A 16,146-nucleotide genomic window follows, 5' to 3' on the forward strand; every position below is an offset into this window, starting at 1 on the left:
TGGCCAAATGCAGATTTAATAGAAAATATGTGTGAGTTCTCTGGGAGAAACCTACAAGGAAGTGAATGCTCCCAGGATTTCCTAACTTGAGAAATTTCTCTTGAATTCTACCACCCTCCTCCATACCGCCAGGAACGTGGACTGATGGTTCATCCTAAACATCTTATGCCTGAAGGTCTTTTCCAGGATAGAGAACTCTATTGTGTGGCATGACAGCAAGATAGCTTTGCCACGGCCACTTTCTTCTTACTCATGGGGAACTACTTGTGCTTAATCTACCTAACCATGGCTTCCCCATCAGCCTTGCCTTACCTAAACGGTAATCTTCTCCCTTGCCAAGAATGACACAGTGTACAGACCACTCTGTTTGCTGTATAAGGAACTATCAGCCAGAGGATGAGATGGTATGTCCTCTCGTGGCAGATTCCTGTAATGTCAACAAGGTAGATCCCTTGACACTCCACTATTACACATAAGCAATCTTGTGAGCACACGAAAGAAGCGTGACTTTAACTGAAGTGGTAGCCGTGCCTTTGTGATAGAATAATAGGGTTGGCAGTGTACGGTGCCAAGGAAAGCAGTGGATTGACATATAAAATCAAGATCCTCCATTAAGAAGCACGGTGGCAGAGAATTGACCAAATGATAGCCCGCTGCCTCCTAGAGTAGCATGTCAATAGTAAATGGAAAGAGCCAGTCCAGGAAAGATGCACAGAGCGTTGAAAAGAGATGGTTCCCCGATGGAAAAGTGACTCCATCACTGTAACCTTCAGAGACACGGAGAAAGGTTCAGGAGCCAGGCCTGGCCCCACCCTGGACCAGGCACCTCCTGAGAGGTGTAGTCACCAGAGCTGTGCCCACGTTGTTTAACCCCTTGCTTTCTCTTTTCACTCTTCAGGAAGAGGCAGCCAGAATTCTCGCCCAGCAGCCAGTGTCCGTCGGCACATGTGCAGCTTTGAAAACCCCCACACTGCAGTGAATGTGTAAGAGAAGCTGCATGGACAGAGTGTTTCGCCCCTTGCTTTCTCTCTCCTGGGTATTTCCACTCTCTGACATGGAACCAAATGTGGTGCATGCCATTAAGAATAAGGGCCTCCCGGGCGTGCCGTGGTTTGCACGACTGCCTTATCCGATCGTCCATCCGTCTTAAAAGGACACTGTCAAGCTGTTAGTTTCTCTGCTTATTTTCTGTTCCAATGCAGCGCTCTCCCCGGCTTTAAGGATTCACTTTGGTCTGTGACTCCCACTCATGAACTCGAAAGTGAATCTTCCCCTCAACAAATTTGTCAGCTTCTCCTTGGCATACAGAGCCTTTTCTTTTTTCTTTTCTTTTCCTTTTGCCTTTTTTTCTTTTTCTTTTTTTTCTTTTTTTGCTGTTGCACAAATGTTTGAAATGATCCTGTCTGCACTGAAGTAAAAGTCAGAGCTGAAATTTATGGAAAAGCTCCACAACGTTGGTGCGCGAGGGTGGGCGCCGACACAAGCCTCTGCTGGGTGTCTCCCACACCCTGGAGAACACAAAACAAAGGTTTTGTGAGTTCCACTTGGAGCAAATTTTACAAACCAACAAAAACAATTTTCCCAGCATTCTACGTGATTTTTATCAGATGTTCAAGTCTGATAAAAAGCGGTGCATGTCTGGTCCGATTTTTGACCTTTAGCTCTTGACAGTGTCTCTTTAAGTTAACCAAAGCACCTAGACCATGTTCAATTCATTGTGCACGGAGTCTGTGGTCTTTCTCAGCTGTTCCTTTACAGCCCTCCAAACTCCTGGGAGAGTCAAAGGTACACATTCCTGCAGCAGGAGGGAGCCCACTGGTGAGGTGCCCGTGGCCTGAATAGCTCTTCAGATAGAAGAGCCCAATTTGTTTCAGTGTCTGGTACTGAACTGGCGGCAGAGGCTGGTAATGGAGCCACGGTGTCTCTTCCCTTCACTTAGTGACCTGTGTCAGGAAGTCTGTAGCCTCCCTTACTACTCTTCCCTGTAGAATCCTATATCCATACAATGTGGTCTCCATCAAATCATGCAGGCATAGGAAGGACACAATTGGGCAGCCATGCCAGTGTGTTTCAGTGGCATTTGGGAAGCCCCTAGCAGAGCCACTGTACCGTAGCTGGATGCTTTCTCCGAACCCCGTTTAAGTCCAAAGGCATTAAATGTTTCTTGCACCAAGGTTGAGTCTAACCAAGGACACAGCAAGGAGATCCTAATTTGTGACAGCTGCTGGCTGCCTGTCAAAAGGGATTGCTAGGGATGGGTGGATATGTTTGTCTTGCCATGACAGCAGGGCCAAAGACAGGAGAATCAACTGACATTTCATGACCTAAAGGTGAGTTCCTGCAAACCAAAGTAAAAGCCAAATATACTTCTTTGGTGGTGATTAAATTAAAAAAAATAGAAGCCACCTATCAGCAATGCTAACAGGTGGGTTGTCAAGAACTTTAAGAACAGGCTAGCCAAGCTTTCCATCTTCAGACTATAAAGGAACACCAGAGAGATCAGTAGTTTTAAACCTGTATCCCTTAGATTAAAACCAGATATTTTTAGTCATGGTTGTCCTAGAGAAATAAAAACAAGAAATGTTCTCTCTGCAACCTTCAGTTCCCACTGTTTTTTTTTTTTTGTTGTTTGTTTTGATTTTTTGTAAAGAGCATTCAGAGAGACTAACATAAAAAATAAACTGGATCATTATGATCTGCCTTTGTCTCTCTTATCCCTGAGAAATAACCCAGGCAGAGCAATGCAACTGCCCGATATTTGCAGGGCAAACTGTGAGTACTGAGGGACATCAAGTAACTGACAATTAAAATCCAAGTCTAGTAGAAGGGGACATAGAAGGCATGATGGTGTTTACCTGAACTTCCTTCAAAAGTAACACAATCTGCTGTTCCTACCTGGTGTCCTAAATGAATCTATCAATACATAGGCACCACTACTAGGACAGCACCCTGGTACCAACATAGTATATTTTTAATATTTTATGATAATTTACAAAATTATTAATTTTTTGGCTATGTTTATATGTGTTTGTAGATATATATGAATATAGTTACCCATGGGGGCCAGAAGAGGGTGTTGGGTCACCTGGGCCCTGAGTTACAGGTGATTGTGAGCTTCTCGATGTGGGTACTAGGAACTGAACTCAGATTTTCTGTGAGAGTAGTGCTTCTGGGCCAGTTCCGATCCACAACATGACAATGCACTTAAACTTTGACATGAGGTTTTCCTTCATCAGCTTGTAAATGACTAAAAACCAAAGGCCATTTGAAACTTCCTTGAAAAAGATTGATAATCGTCAGAATTCTCTTGTAGCTGGGAAATGACTTGGTAATTTTCTCAGAACAGTAGATGTCACACTGGGAGCAAAGCTCTAGAGATGTCCAGGGTTCATTGACTTCAATGAGAAAGTTAAATTCCAGATATATTTTACCTTATCGGTTCATTAAAGAAATCATGACATTATAGAAAAGCAAAATGATATGTGTGTGTGTGTGTGTGTGTGTGTGTGGTGTATGTGTTATCCCTCATCGTGTTTGAAGATGTAGAAATCAATTAATCTAAAGAATACTAAATAATGGTCAAATATTTTGACTTTGTAAATTGTATATTTCATTAAGACAATGTTTCTGTGACTAACAAATATTGAGGTTAGAGTTCAGAGGGAAAGAGAAACTTTACAATGCTGTTTAAGATTATCTACAGAAACTATGGCATTCTCACATAATTAGAGTTTATGTATCTTCAAAAGTACATTCAAAATTCTTTTTATTACGAGTAATGGTGAGTATGAAAGAAATTTTAATTATGTTCCTAGTCCTCCACCGTGGAGAGAACGTGCTAAATATGCAGATTTTTCTGTAACGTTTTCAAGAAGTAGAACTAGTGTCAGTATGGGAAAACCAACTTGGGGTTGCCTGGGAAAACCGAAACCGGACTCAAATGGTTTCAGATAGTTCCTACGCCTAAGAATCAGCATGAGTCGCCTTCCAGACTGCATTCTGATGTCAACTGGCTGATGCATGTGCAGGTTAAAGGATGGACAGCTTCCCCAGAGGCTTCTTGGGCCAGACTCTAAGAGCTGACATGTCACCAGGCTGAAGCCGTGGGGCCATAGTAGGCTACCCCAGAGTTGGTGGCTCATGGATTCTGTTCTTGGTGAGCCTTTCTCCCCCTATTGGAACTCCATGGCATTTCCTGATGCTCCTTTTTCATTGCATTGCATTGCTTTACTAATTGGCTAATGATGGAGAAAGAGAGGTGGGGGAGAAAGTTTGTATGTGTCTAGCTCAGACAACAACTCATGGGAACCCATTCTTTCCTTCCACCAATGTGAGTCCAGCATTTATTCTCAGGTTCTTAGGCCCAGCAGCAAGGGCCATCACCCACTGAGCTCTGTCTTGATGGCCTTATTTCCATGTTTTCTTTTTTATTTATAAATTTTTATTTAAATTAAAAACAATCTTATTTTACATACCAATCCCAGTTCCCTCTCCCTCCTGTCCTTCCATGCTCCCTCCCCACTAACTCCCAATCCACTCCCCTAGGGAGGGTGAGGCCTCCCATGGGGGATCATCAAAGTTTGTCACATTATTTGGGGTAGGGTCTAGGCCCTCCTCCATGTATCTAGGCTGAGAGTATGCCTCCATAGGAAATGAGCTTCCAAAGCCCATTCATGCACTAGGGATAAATACCATTTCCACTGCCACAGGCACCATACAGCTCCCAACTGACACCCATGAACATAGGGCCTGGTTCGGTCCTATGTTCCCCAGCTGTCAGACTGCAGTGGTGAGTTTCCACTTTCTCAGGTCAGTTGTTTCTGTGGGTTTATAGAAAACAAATGCTTGCCTCCTCATGTCCTGAAGCAGGACCCTCCCTTTTGTATGTGAAGATTTTGTCTTCCTGGGGCTCTCTGGATACTACTCTGAAGCTCTGAAGCCTGGCAAAGGGCACTTGCCTTGTTGTCAGGTAGTCACTTCCGCAGGAATCTCTCCTGCTCTCTCCAGCCCCCGCCCACTGTTCTCACTTTAGAGATCTCTGGAGCAGAGAGCATGTCCTCTGCAGATGTAACCAGTACTTACAGGAACAAACAAAACAGACAGGCTCACTCCGAATGCCAACTATACAGCAATCTGTTCATATGATCCACTCCTAGCTATTCTTTAGAATGCTGTAGATAATTGGGGTTTTTGTTTGTTTGTTTAAGGGGTTGTGACACTTAACCTGATGGAAGAACAAAGCAAAACTTGAACCTGTTCACTCCAGGATTGCAGCCATAGGCCTGCCAGGTTTTGTATGGGAAAATGAAGCATCATCTTCTCCCTACCCATCTCCTCTCCCTGTAGTCCTTCCTACTCTCACTAGATTAGAGTTGCAACCTGTGTCTCCAACAACTCATGCTTATCTACTAGTCCTCGATGAGCCCATAAAGAGAGTCAGTTTAATAGTGAAAGCCAGAGAAGGGCAAGTATTCAGTGTGGCCACACTGAGTGAGGCAAAGAGATACAGTGACTGCCCAAGTCCATATTCTTGTCCTGTCTTAAGGGCATAGTTTGAATAGAGAGCAGCGGGTGTGCGGAGCTCATCAATCAGGCCCAAGTGTGCTTCTGCCCACCATTGGCTCAGACCCATGTCTCTCCTTCAAGGTTGCTTAACAAGTTGTAAAGTTCCTGGGGTTTCAGACATTTCTACTTCCAAGGAGGGGATCCTAGCAGAACACTGTTATCGAGGTCCATTATTTTATAGTTTGATAACCAGAGAGGCTCAAGGTATGTCGGTAACACCACTGACCATTCCTGTAATTGTAGTATCATTAAATATATTTAACCACTGGATGTAAGTTAGTCCTGACTCACAGTGTTTTATCTTCAGGAAGGAGGTTATTTTGGGTCTGGAGTCTGTCTTTGAAAGTTAAAACAGAGAGGGCTTTGAGACAGCTATATGGAGTTTTGTAAGTCAGATTGCTTTGGTTGCTGCCCCCTGTTTTTGAAACATAATCACATGTAGCCAGAATGACCTGGGACTTGCCATGTGGCTGAAGATCACTCTTGAACTTCTGATTCTCCTGCCTCAACTTCCTCAAGCTGAGATTTCAGGTATGTAGCACCACACCTAGCATATGCCTCAAGCTGAGATTTCAGGTATGTAGCACCACACCGAGCGTATGCACTGCTAGAGGCCAGACCTGAGGCTTCCTTCACACTTGGCACTCTACCTTCTGGGAGCTACATGCCCAGATCTTTAAGATTAAGAAATCTAAAAAAGGTAAACAATAGAAGCAAGAAGCTGGTGGCCAAAGCCTAACCATTAAAGTTATCTGAACTTAAACAAACCTTTTATGTCACAGCACTATTCTATTTTGAATGTAATTTATTCTTTCACAATGCCCTAAAGTTTATGTAATTTTCTCTTCTTAATAACAATGAATTTCCAGTTTCTTCAGGTAGGATGCTCCCCTTTCACATGAAACAGGATTGGATCTTTATGTGATTTGGTGTCTATATTTACCTGGACTACAATACCTGAACACAATAAAAGCATCTCAGAATGTAGTTGCATTTGTGTTTAATGGTAGTTAATCACAATGCCATCCATAAGCATTTAAAAAAACAGTGGTACATGTTCTCTATAAAATTTCACTTATTCAGTCTACAAACAGTGCTAAGTGAGCATGTAGATCCATAGACTCTGAATTTTGTCTCTGGACCACACATGAGAAGTGACTTATCTTGAAGAAGCAGTTAATAACCTGCGCCTTGATCTCTATGCAATGATGCATTCCCCCCACTATGTCTGATTTTTACAAAGCAATTTATTTTGTCCTTGGGAAAGGTTAGTCTAATTTGTATCCACCAAATGCCCTGGGGCATGATATCTGTTTTCTAATTAAACAGGAATTTTCAGATAATTTAGAGCACGACTCAGAAGGGAAAGAATGCTTCTAATTTTAACAGTGATAGTGAAAAATCTCCCATCGCAAGAACAAAAATTGTCTTCAATTAAAATAGAACTAAATTGTGATTATAGCTGCCTTCCTGATCAACAAGATTGTTAATATTTGGGTATAGTGCAAAATGAGGCCTGTGGTGGATGTCTGGGCAGTAATAAAAGCAGTTGATGATTTAGAGTAAGAAGAGCCACTATTTCCGGGTTTTCCAGGAATGCAAGCATATCTTGCAGCTAGTTTTGGGGGGAGACTAAGCAATGCTTTGCTGGGAACTACCTTTCCCCTCAAGCAATGGGGCCATAGTTTTAGCTGTAATGTCTGTTTTTGAGCTTTTTATATTCAGTATTTGTTTTTAAAATTAATATCAATTTCTCACCAGGCGATGGTGGCACTTGGGAGGCAGAGGCAGGTGTGAGTTTGAGACCAGCCTGGTCTGCAAGAGCTAGTTGCAGGACAGCCTGCAAAGTCACAGAGAAACCCTGCCTCAAAAAAACTGAAAAAAATGAATATCAATTTCTTAAGTTCACTTCACTTTTCAAGGTTATAAATTTAAATATTGAACATTACCCTTATCACAAATATTCTAAAAATCACATGTAAGAAGAAGAAATGACTTCTTTTAGGTATTAGCAGTGCTTTTATTAATAGACTGCTATGGCTAGGTATCACCATCTCCTAAAAAATACACAGAAAATCATCAGCGTCTCTCAAAGATCTGAACTATTGGAATATTCAAAACGAAGAAGACTTGTGGTTGCCATAGGACATTTTGCATTTTCTTCCTCAGGGTGACTTTCTCTTTGGTTGGTTTGTTGGGATTTCATGGGGGTTGAAGTTGATGTGTTAGCCTTGTGTTCTTGTAGCAAAATATCTGAGAAAGTCAACTGAATGGAGAGATGACTCATTTTAGCTCATGGCTTCAAAGGTTTCAGCACATGTTAACTTGGCACTATCAGTTCTGAACTTGTGCCAAGGTGCAACCATCTTGACAAAGAGCACATGGCAGATCAAATGTGCTCACCTGATAGTGGCCAGAAAGCAAAGAGGCAGGGGCTGTTTTTCATTGCAAGGCCTCTTCATGTTATCCATGAAGGCATGATTCTGAAATGTCTTCATCCTTTAATGAGATCAGAAGTCGCAAAATCCAATCACCTTCAAGAGTCCCTTTGCCCTTCAACACTGCTGGTCTGCAAAGTAAATTTTCAATACATTGGCTTTGGAGGGGCACTTAAGAAGAAAGCCATAAAGCCAGGCGTCGGTGGCACACACCTTTAATCCCAGCACTCGGGAGGCAGAGGCGGGTGGATCTCTGTGAGTTCGAGGTCAGCCTGGTCTACAGAGTGAGTTCCAGGACAGCTTCCAAAACAATACAGAGAAACCCTGTCTCAAAAAACCAAAAAGAAGAAGAAGGAGGAGGAGGAGGAAGAAGAGGAAGGGGAGGGGGAGGGGGAGGAGGAGGGGGAGGGGGAGGAGCAGAAGAAGAAGGAGGAGGAGGAAGAGGAAGAGGAAGAGGAAGAAGAAGAAGAAGAGAAAGAGGAGGAAGAGGAAGAAGAGGAAGAGGAAGAAGAAGAGGAAGAGGAAGAAAACCATAACAACTGTGAAGGTTGGAAGCATGGCAGTGTTCCGGAATTCCCATTTAGCAAAGATAAGTGGAAAGTGATCCAAGCATGGTCCTTGGTCTTAGAGACCACTGCTTTGTTAGAATGTTAATTTTGTCTTGTTTGCATCAAAATTGTCAAGAGGATTAAGAAAAGCCGTGAGCATTGTGTTGTTAGCCTTTCCTAATCTCTCTTTTTTTGGTGCTGTTGTTTGAGTATTCTTAGTGTGAAACTCCTAAATGGCAGCTGAGAATCTGAACCTCTGTGTGAAAAGTCGTACATTACATCAGTCAGGAATAGTGTTCTAAGATTAAAAATAGAAAATGGGAAATTATGAAACCCTTCAGTCACTCACACATTTTTTTCTGGTCTTGCCTCCTTTGTCCAGAGGTCGTGTCTATGTTCATGGGAAATACAAATCAGAATGGACAACTGAATGCTTCTAGTTCATAAATCTCAAGCACAGAGTAGTGTTGTATGTAGGTTTTCACTCATCCCCAAGACTAAATCTCTGTGTTGTGTTTTCTATGGGAAGCTTAAGTGGTTGTATGTTTATGTGTGTGTGTATATGTGTATGTTTCCAATTTTTTCTTCCAGAATTTGGCAATCATTCAGTCATGCAGTGAAGGGTCATTTTAACTTGCTAGCCATTTCATTAATTGTCTGCATTGGGACTGTCTCATTATCAGCACATGTATGGTGGTAAAGGGCATGCTTTGTGAAGTTGTATAACTAAATGGAGATAAGCTGTTTTTGCAATAGACTGGGCTTTCCCACCGGTATCTTTCCTTGGGTCAGCATCTTGGCATGAGTAGGATGTTCTGGTTCCTGCTTCACAGGCAGTCTTCTGTAGCTGAAGTTACCAGTATTTTATTAACTATAAGAGGGAGCAGGGGAGGTGGACACTGCAGTTGTATTGCACAGCGTTGGGGTGGACAGCATTCAGATGTATTTCATCCTCCGTGCAGGATCCATGTGTAAATAAACCCATCTCTTATTTTATTCATAGTTCTAACGGCAAGTCTGTGTCATGGTCTGAACCAGGTGGAAGACAGGCGCCTAAGGGGCAGCATGTGTGGCAGCGCCTCTCTGTGCACGTGAAGACCAACGAGACGGCCTGCAACCAAACGGCCGTGATCAAACCCCTCACTAAAAGTTACCAAGGCTCTGGCAAGAGCCTGACCTTTTCAGACGCCAGCACCAAGACCCTTTACAATGTGGAGGAAGAGGACAACACCCCTTCGGCTCGTTTCAGCCCTCCCAGCAGCCCTTCAATGGTGGTGCACAGACGCGGACCACCTGTGGCCACCACACCGCCCCTGCCGCCCCACCTGACCGCAGAGGAGACTCCCCTGTTCTTGGCTGATTCTGTCATTCCCAAGGGCTTGCCTCCTCCTCTTCCGCAGCAGCAACAGCCGCCCCCTCAGCAACCCGCTCAGCAGCCCAAATCGCTGATGGACCAGCTGCAAGGCGTGGTCACCAACTTTGGAGCTGGGATCCCGGACTTCCACGCGGTGCTGGCAGGCCCGGGGACACCAGGGAACGGGCTGCGCTCGCTGTACCCGCCCCCGCCTCCCCCGCAACACCTGCAGATGTTGCCCCTGCAGCTGAGCACCTTCCGAGAGGAGCCCATCTCCCCTCCTGGGGAGGATGACGATGATGACAGTGAGAGGTTCAAGCTCCTGCAGGAGTTCGTGTACGAGCGCGAAGGGAACACGGAGGAAGACGAACTGGAAGAGGAGGAGGACCTGCCTGCAGCCAGCAAGCTAACCCCTGAAGATTCGCCTGCCCTGACACCTCCTTCTCCTTTCCGAGACTCGGTGGCCTCTGGCAGCTCAGTGCCCAGTTCCCCAGTGTCTGAGTCAGTGCTCTGCACCCCTCCAAACGTGACCTACGCCTCTGTCATCCTGAGGGACTACAAGCAAAGCTCTTCCACCCTGTAGGGAGGAAGCGTGCATGGAAAAGCCAGAGATGCCAAGGAACGCCAACCCCTCTTGAAAGGTGTAGAAAGCTGGGAGAAGCACAGGCGTGGAGGACCACAGTCTGTAGAGGATAAAGAATGCAGCGGCTGCCTTAAAAGAGGGAGAGGAAAGATGCCAAGTGAACAGTGGTCCGGGCCAGGATTATGACTCTTGAATTATTCAGAAACCTTCTCTAGGAAGAAAGGGAATTATGACAAAGCACAATTCCATATGGTATGTAACTTTTATCGGGTAAAAAAAATAATAAAACGTAAAAGTAAAATCAACAAAAATAATCTCTTCTTTATCTCACTCGTGCATACATATATCTGCCCACATTCTCTTGGTGAAGCTAGAAACGGAGCAGCCCCTGTGATGGTGCCAACTGAATCATTCGTTCATCTCACAACATTCCTGGTGAGTGGATACCGAGAGGACAGGACGTAGGGAGGGACATTGATGGCACTACAGTTCCCATCGCTGAAGCCCTTCTCTGTGCTGAGCCTGCAGACTCCTGGACTAAGGGAGACCCAGGAACTGACCTTATGAGGGTCCTTTTTCACTGCTGTGATCCAGTGCCAGCCAGCAGTCACCCTGGGATAAAGGCACAGTAACACCTTGAATTTCTACAATTCCCTCTGGTTAGGAAAATGAAAGTATGAGCAAAATCATCACCAACATTAGCTATAACAGAAGTGCTTTGGGGAAGAAAACGAAAAGACAGCAGATCCCCACAGGTCTTTGAGCCAGGTCAACAGAGCGAGCTTTGTAGATTCCATACTTGTTTACTGGTAACTTTGGGAAGGAGGATGAAGGGATGTCAGATGTTTTGTGGACTCTCTTGTGCTGTGCCAACCAGGTTCTCTGTTGCCCTTCGGCAAATGAGGACAAGCCACGTTGCCAAGATTCACCTTCCATTTACTGTAGCAAATAATAGTAACCAGTTGGACTTCTGAGATTCAGTATAAGTATAATGTGGTGCCACATTTTCTCCCATGTGCTATGGAAACAAATCTATCTTTGGATCTAATGGTGTACTCATAGCAACAATTACTGGTTTAAATTCTTTCCTCTTGTCACTGGAGTCCCTGAAACTAGCAACTGAATGTCTTTTCCTGTGTTTCTTGTATACATGTGATTATAAAACTTGTGCCATGTAATGTCAATCTAGCTGTAACTAGGAAATTGTCTTTCAGCTATAGTATAAATATTTTTATGTTCCAGTGACGTTCCCTACATCACTGTCACCAGTGTCTCTTTGAAGGTTGGGTCTGTGGCCTGATGTTTCTCACATGCAGCTGGGATGGAAATCCTCCTAGGTGGGGATTTATTTTTCAGATATTTTACGATGCCAGAATGTTATTAATGAAATAGTTTGAAAGTGTATTGTATAAAAAGGTCACCAAGCAGTGAGTGACACTAAAAAGTACATTTTTATAAACTTGTGCACATTGTTATTAAAATGTAAGATTGAAAAGGCAATACTTAGAGTATTTCAGATATATTTTTAAAAAGTTTTTCCACAGATAATTGAGTTTCATGGTCCTCTAGTGTGTAATGATACTCAAGTCCATTCAGAGTGTCTCAACTCTCTGTCAACCACACTTCATTTTAAAAAAAGGTTTTGACATGTTTTATTTTTGCATTTTTTAGCATATTTTCCTTATGATCCCCGTGTTTACTACTATATAATATCCACATATATGTGATCAAACTGCATCATCTTACCCCTGCCTTTTCCAACCCCAAAGAAAAGGATTGTTCTTGTTATTTTATTTCTTCCGTTATTTGTAGGATGAATCTGATCCTTTGAATGCCTTTGTTTATGCCTTATGTTCAGTCATTTTAATTTGCTTTCATCATGTCAAAGCTGCTGATTTCTCAGCCAAAAAAAAGTATCATCTTAGAATCTCTAAATACCCAAAGCATCATTTCTTTGGAATTTAACATCAACTCCTATGTCAGAGTTGTATTTCTTAAGTGTTCCACATTCTACTGCCCAGTTTAGCGAGTTCCTTATCGAGGACTTCTGTCTTTCATTTTAAAAATTTATTTTTAAACATCCTTGTTGCAAAGACCTCAAGAATGGAAATGTTAAGCTCTGTGTTTTCATTGTGAAGAAACAGAATGATAAAAAATGGATGGTGCAGAGCAGGGCATGGTAACAGGACATGGTAGAACACTTCTTGAAGCCCAGCACTTGGGAGGCAGAGGCAGGTGTATCTCTGTGAGTTTGAGGCCAGCCTGGTCTGCCCGGCCTAAATAGAGAGACACAGACTCAAATTAGGAAAAGAGTGGGAGAACCCACATTGTTTCCTATGTTCTTTTAAGCTTGAGGCACCAACATATGGCCTTTATTACTATGGGATTGTGCATTCATGTTTTTTGTTGTTATTGTTTTTGGTTTCTGCCAGAATAGATGAGTCAATGCTTCCTGTTCAAATGCTGTAATAGGCGAGTTTGTTCTGGAGTTTGGTCTGAGACATTTGGTGAACACATTCAACATTGATTAAAATACTACTGAATGCCTACCCTTAACATGATTATGAATTTTCCAGAATAAATAGAATATTAGCTCATATAATTGTTCAGAATTGGAGATGTATACATACATACCCTGTACCTAAAGGGCAAAATATCTTTACTGTAACGTATGTGCTTATACAAGGTGTTTTGCTTCTTGTAAAAGTGTTTTCCTTTGGCTTGTTACTGCCTTTTGTCAAATAATCTTGATGATGCTGTATCATAATAAATATTTTCTATTTATTAAACGTGTATATTCTTTCTCTGAACTTTCTAAGCATTGCAATAGCTGAATTAGGCCAATGTAACAAATAATCTCAATAGTTTAATTTTTGCCTAGAACACATTTCCAAGGAAGAAGTTTTAAGAATCACACAATATATGCATGATAGGTCATAAAATAGAACACAGTCTGGCTTTGATGACATGCAATCCAAACTTAGAATTTCAAACCCTACGACCTCCATTGCCATTTATTCTTTTGAGAGAATAGAAAGAGTTGGATCTCCAGTGGAACTCTGGAGAGGTGGACTCCACTTTGTCCTATTTGCGCCCTTCAAACTTTTCTGTACCTGACTCACATTATAGGGGAAGCTAGTTTCCCAGCTACTTAATATTTTTTCTATTCTATGCCAAGCTCAATTCCAAATTTTAATGTTGCCATCATATATGGGCTTCCAAATAAATCAGGCATTCATATTTTCTAGTCTAAGACCCTTGAAAACTGACATGTCATAGTCAAGGAGAGATCACAGTGATGGGGTGGGGGCCACACTTGAGACTGTGATATAAGCCTGGTGAGTGAGAGCAAGCTGCTGGTGAAGACACTGTCCAGAAACGGGTCCTGTCCCTAGAGAATTCTTCAATATGTCTGGTAAACAGAATGAAGAAAGAAATTAAATGGAAGCTTAGAGTTCCAGAAAAAGTCATAGAATGAGAAGCAAATGGCAAGGAAAAGAAAAGTAAAATAATAAATAAGGATGGAGAAGCAAAAAACAAAAGTTCATATTTGTAGTCCAAGGATGTACACAGAGATCATCATGGTAGGTATGAGGATCAACTGGAAAGAGCCCAGAAACTTCACTTGGATGACTTTTGGAGAGGCCACGGCTGGGGTCTAGTCACCATAAGTGATGGGTGAGTAACTGTCCCATACATTCTACAGAGAATATCCTGGAAGCAAATAAAAGAACAGGGAGACAGCATATGGACCGGAACAAAACAGGCACTGTGCTTCTGGTTCTTGGCATACATTTCCTTCCCAGTATTTCTGGCATGTGGATATTCTGGAGAATTGAAGTGAAGTGTCCACACTCTCATCTAGCAAGTGGTCTGTCAGAGCTTTGGTCTCATTCCCTGATGGCACAAAGCTTGGAACTCCAGTTCCTTCCCAGAGCTCAAGCACATGTGTAGGAGTTGGTCCATTTTGGCTTGGGATTCTAATTCTTGAGTCCTAGAGACTAAGCTGATATCCAATAAGGTATGCTGTAAAGTAACAACAGCAGATTTGTGTTATATCATCACACTTTGCCCAGCTCAGTACTCCAAAGATGTGTTCCAAGATCCTGATGGGGTCCAGAACTCCATGTTTCTACGTATAGATCCTAGCTCTGTCTTTTGAACACATGTTTTAATCAGAAGCAGTAGGCTACCCTTTTGATAGAAGAAACAGCTGGTTCCCTATCCTGCAGATGTGGAAGCAATACTTGGTGTTTCGAGAGGCCTGGAGAAGGCAGAGCTATTTGTGAAAAAATATTCTGGAGAACTATGGGTAAGACATAAATGGCTGCGATGGGACACCAGTGGGAAGCCACATATGACTCCTTTTTTGCCACATATGACTCTTGGGAAGCATACATGGCAGGGTTAAAGCAGGGATCCATTGTTTGCATAAATGCATGTCTTCAGACTAAGCAAAAAGCAATCCAGTCATGGGTTGAGGAACAAGAGGAAGAGCTCAGGTAGCAAATCCAATTAGGACCTTTTCTTGGAAGTGGCTCTATCTCTTCTGAGAGTTTTACATAGGAAGGAGAATGTATGTTATCTAACAAGGGAAAGCAAGTCTAAAAATGAAGGATGACAAAAACTGGAAAGCAATGTCCTGGTGATGCTGGCCTCTTGGTTATCATGACTGACTCTTCAGGCCCAGATGATCAAAACCATGAAATCTTAATTCCAACATATCACACAAACAGTTCTGATAGCATCTACAGGGCACAAAAACATCACAAACCAGGCCTCCATTGCTTGCACTTCTCTCAGCAATCTCATATTCCTTGCTTCCACAGAACAACCCATTTAAACCCGAGTGTATGGCTTTTCCAGCCTTAGGTTCCCAGCATTCCTACGATGCTACCTAAAACAAAATGGAGAAGTCTGCCATAGTGATGCCCCTCTTTTGGTGTAGTCATGGTTCTATTGCTGTGATAAAACACTTCGATCTAAAGCAATCCATAGAGGAAAGGATTTATTTGGCTTACACTCATCATCACCATTCATCATGAAGGGAAGTCAAGGCAGGAGCCTGGGGGGTAGAAGTTGAATCAGAGGCCATAGAAGAATGTTACAGCCTTGTTCTCCATAGCTTGCTTAACCTTCCTTCTTATGCAATCCAGGACCATCTTCCCAGGGGCAGCACAGTTCACAGTGGCCTGAGCCTCCCTACATCAATCATTAATCAAGAAAAGGTCCTGTACACTTGCCTACAGGCCATTTGATGGGGGTCAATTTTCCAAGAAGACTCAACCTGTGTCAAGTTGACAAAGTAATAACCAAGATAGCAAGTCCTGATAGAACCTTAAGAGTTGGAAGTCAACCTAGAAATGATTTTAAATTAGTTTCTACCTTGTTTGGAATCATTTCCCTTGTGACCCAGTATGAGCTAGGGTATGGTACTTATTGCCTGCAACTGCAGGTGGACAATCCGAGACAGTGGCAGAGCATAGTCAAAGCCACCTGTTAATCTGTTAAGCTGGTGAGAGAACAGAACTCAGGTCCAACGGCAGAAAGAAGGAATTTCAGGATCCAGAAATGCCACAAGCAAGGTTGGGCAAGGCAGGCAACAGCAGGGCGGTGTCTGATGAAACTCCAGATACGAAGTATTGCTAAGCAAACGAG

At 42.9% G+C, this 16,146-nt stretch overlaps 1 protein-coding gene across 3 annotated transcripts in view; it reads left to right on the forward strand.

Annotated features, from left to right (window-relative positions):
• Positions 1-13,272, forward strand: part of Grm1 (glutamate metabotropic receptor 1) — a 367,695-nt gene extending 354,423 nt beyond the window's left edge. For 2 of the 3 annotated variants that reach the window (XM_040758192.1, XM_040758191.1), the window contains one exon: positions 9,555-13,272. In XM_040758192.1, coding sequence (XP_040614126.1) covers positions 9,555-10,488 — 934 coding nt within the window. In that variant the 3' untranslated portion in view covers positions 10,489-13,272. Of the gene's footprint in view, positions 1-898; positions 984-9,554 lie in introns of all 3 variants that reach the window. The other variant, XM_040758193.1, reaches the window with a different exon arrangement.
• Positions 13,273-16,146: the final 2,874 nt, after the last annotated feature.

The sequence above is a fragment of the Mesocricetus auratus genome, unplaced genomic scaffold (assembly GCF_017639785.1).
Source record: "Mesocricetus auratus isolate SY011 unplaced genomic scaffold, BCM_Maur_2.0 Super-Scaffold_100018, whole genome shotgun sequence".
Lineage (NCBI taxonomy): Eukaryota > Metazoa > Chordata > Mammalia > Rodentia > Cricetidae > Mesocricetus > Mesocricetus auratus.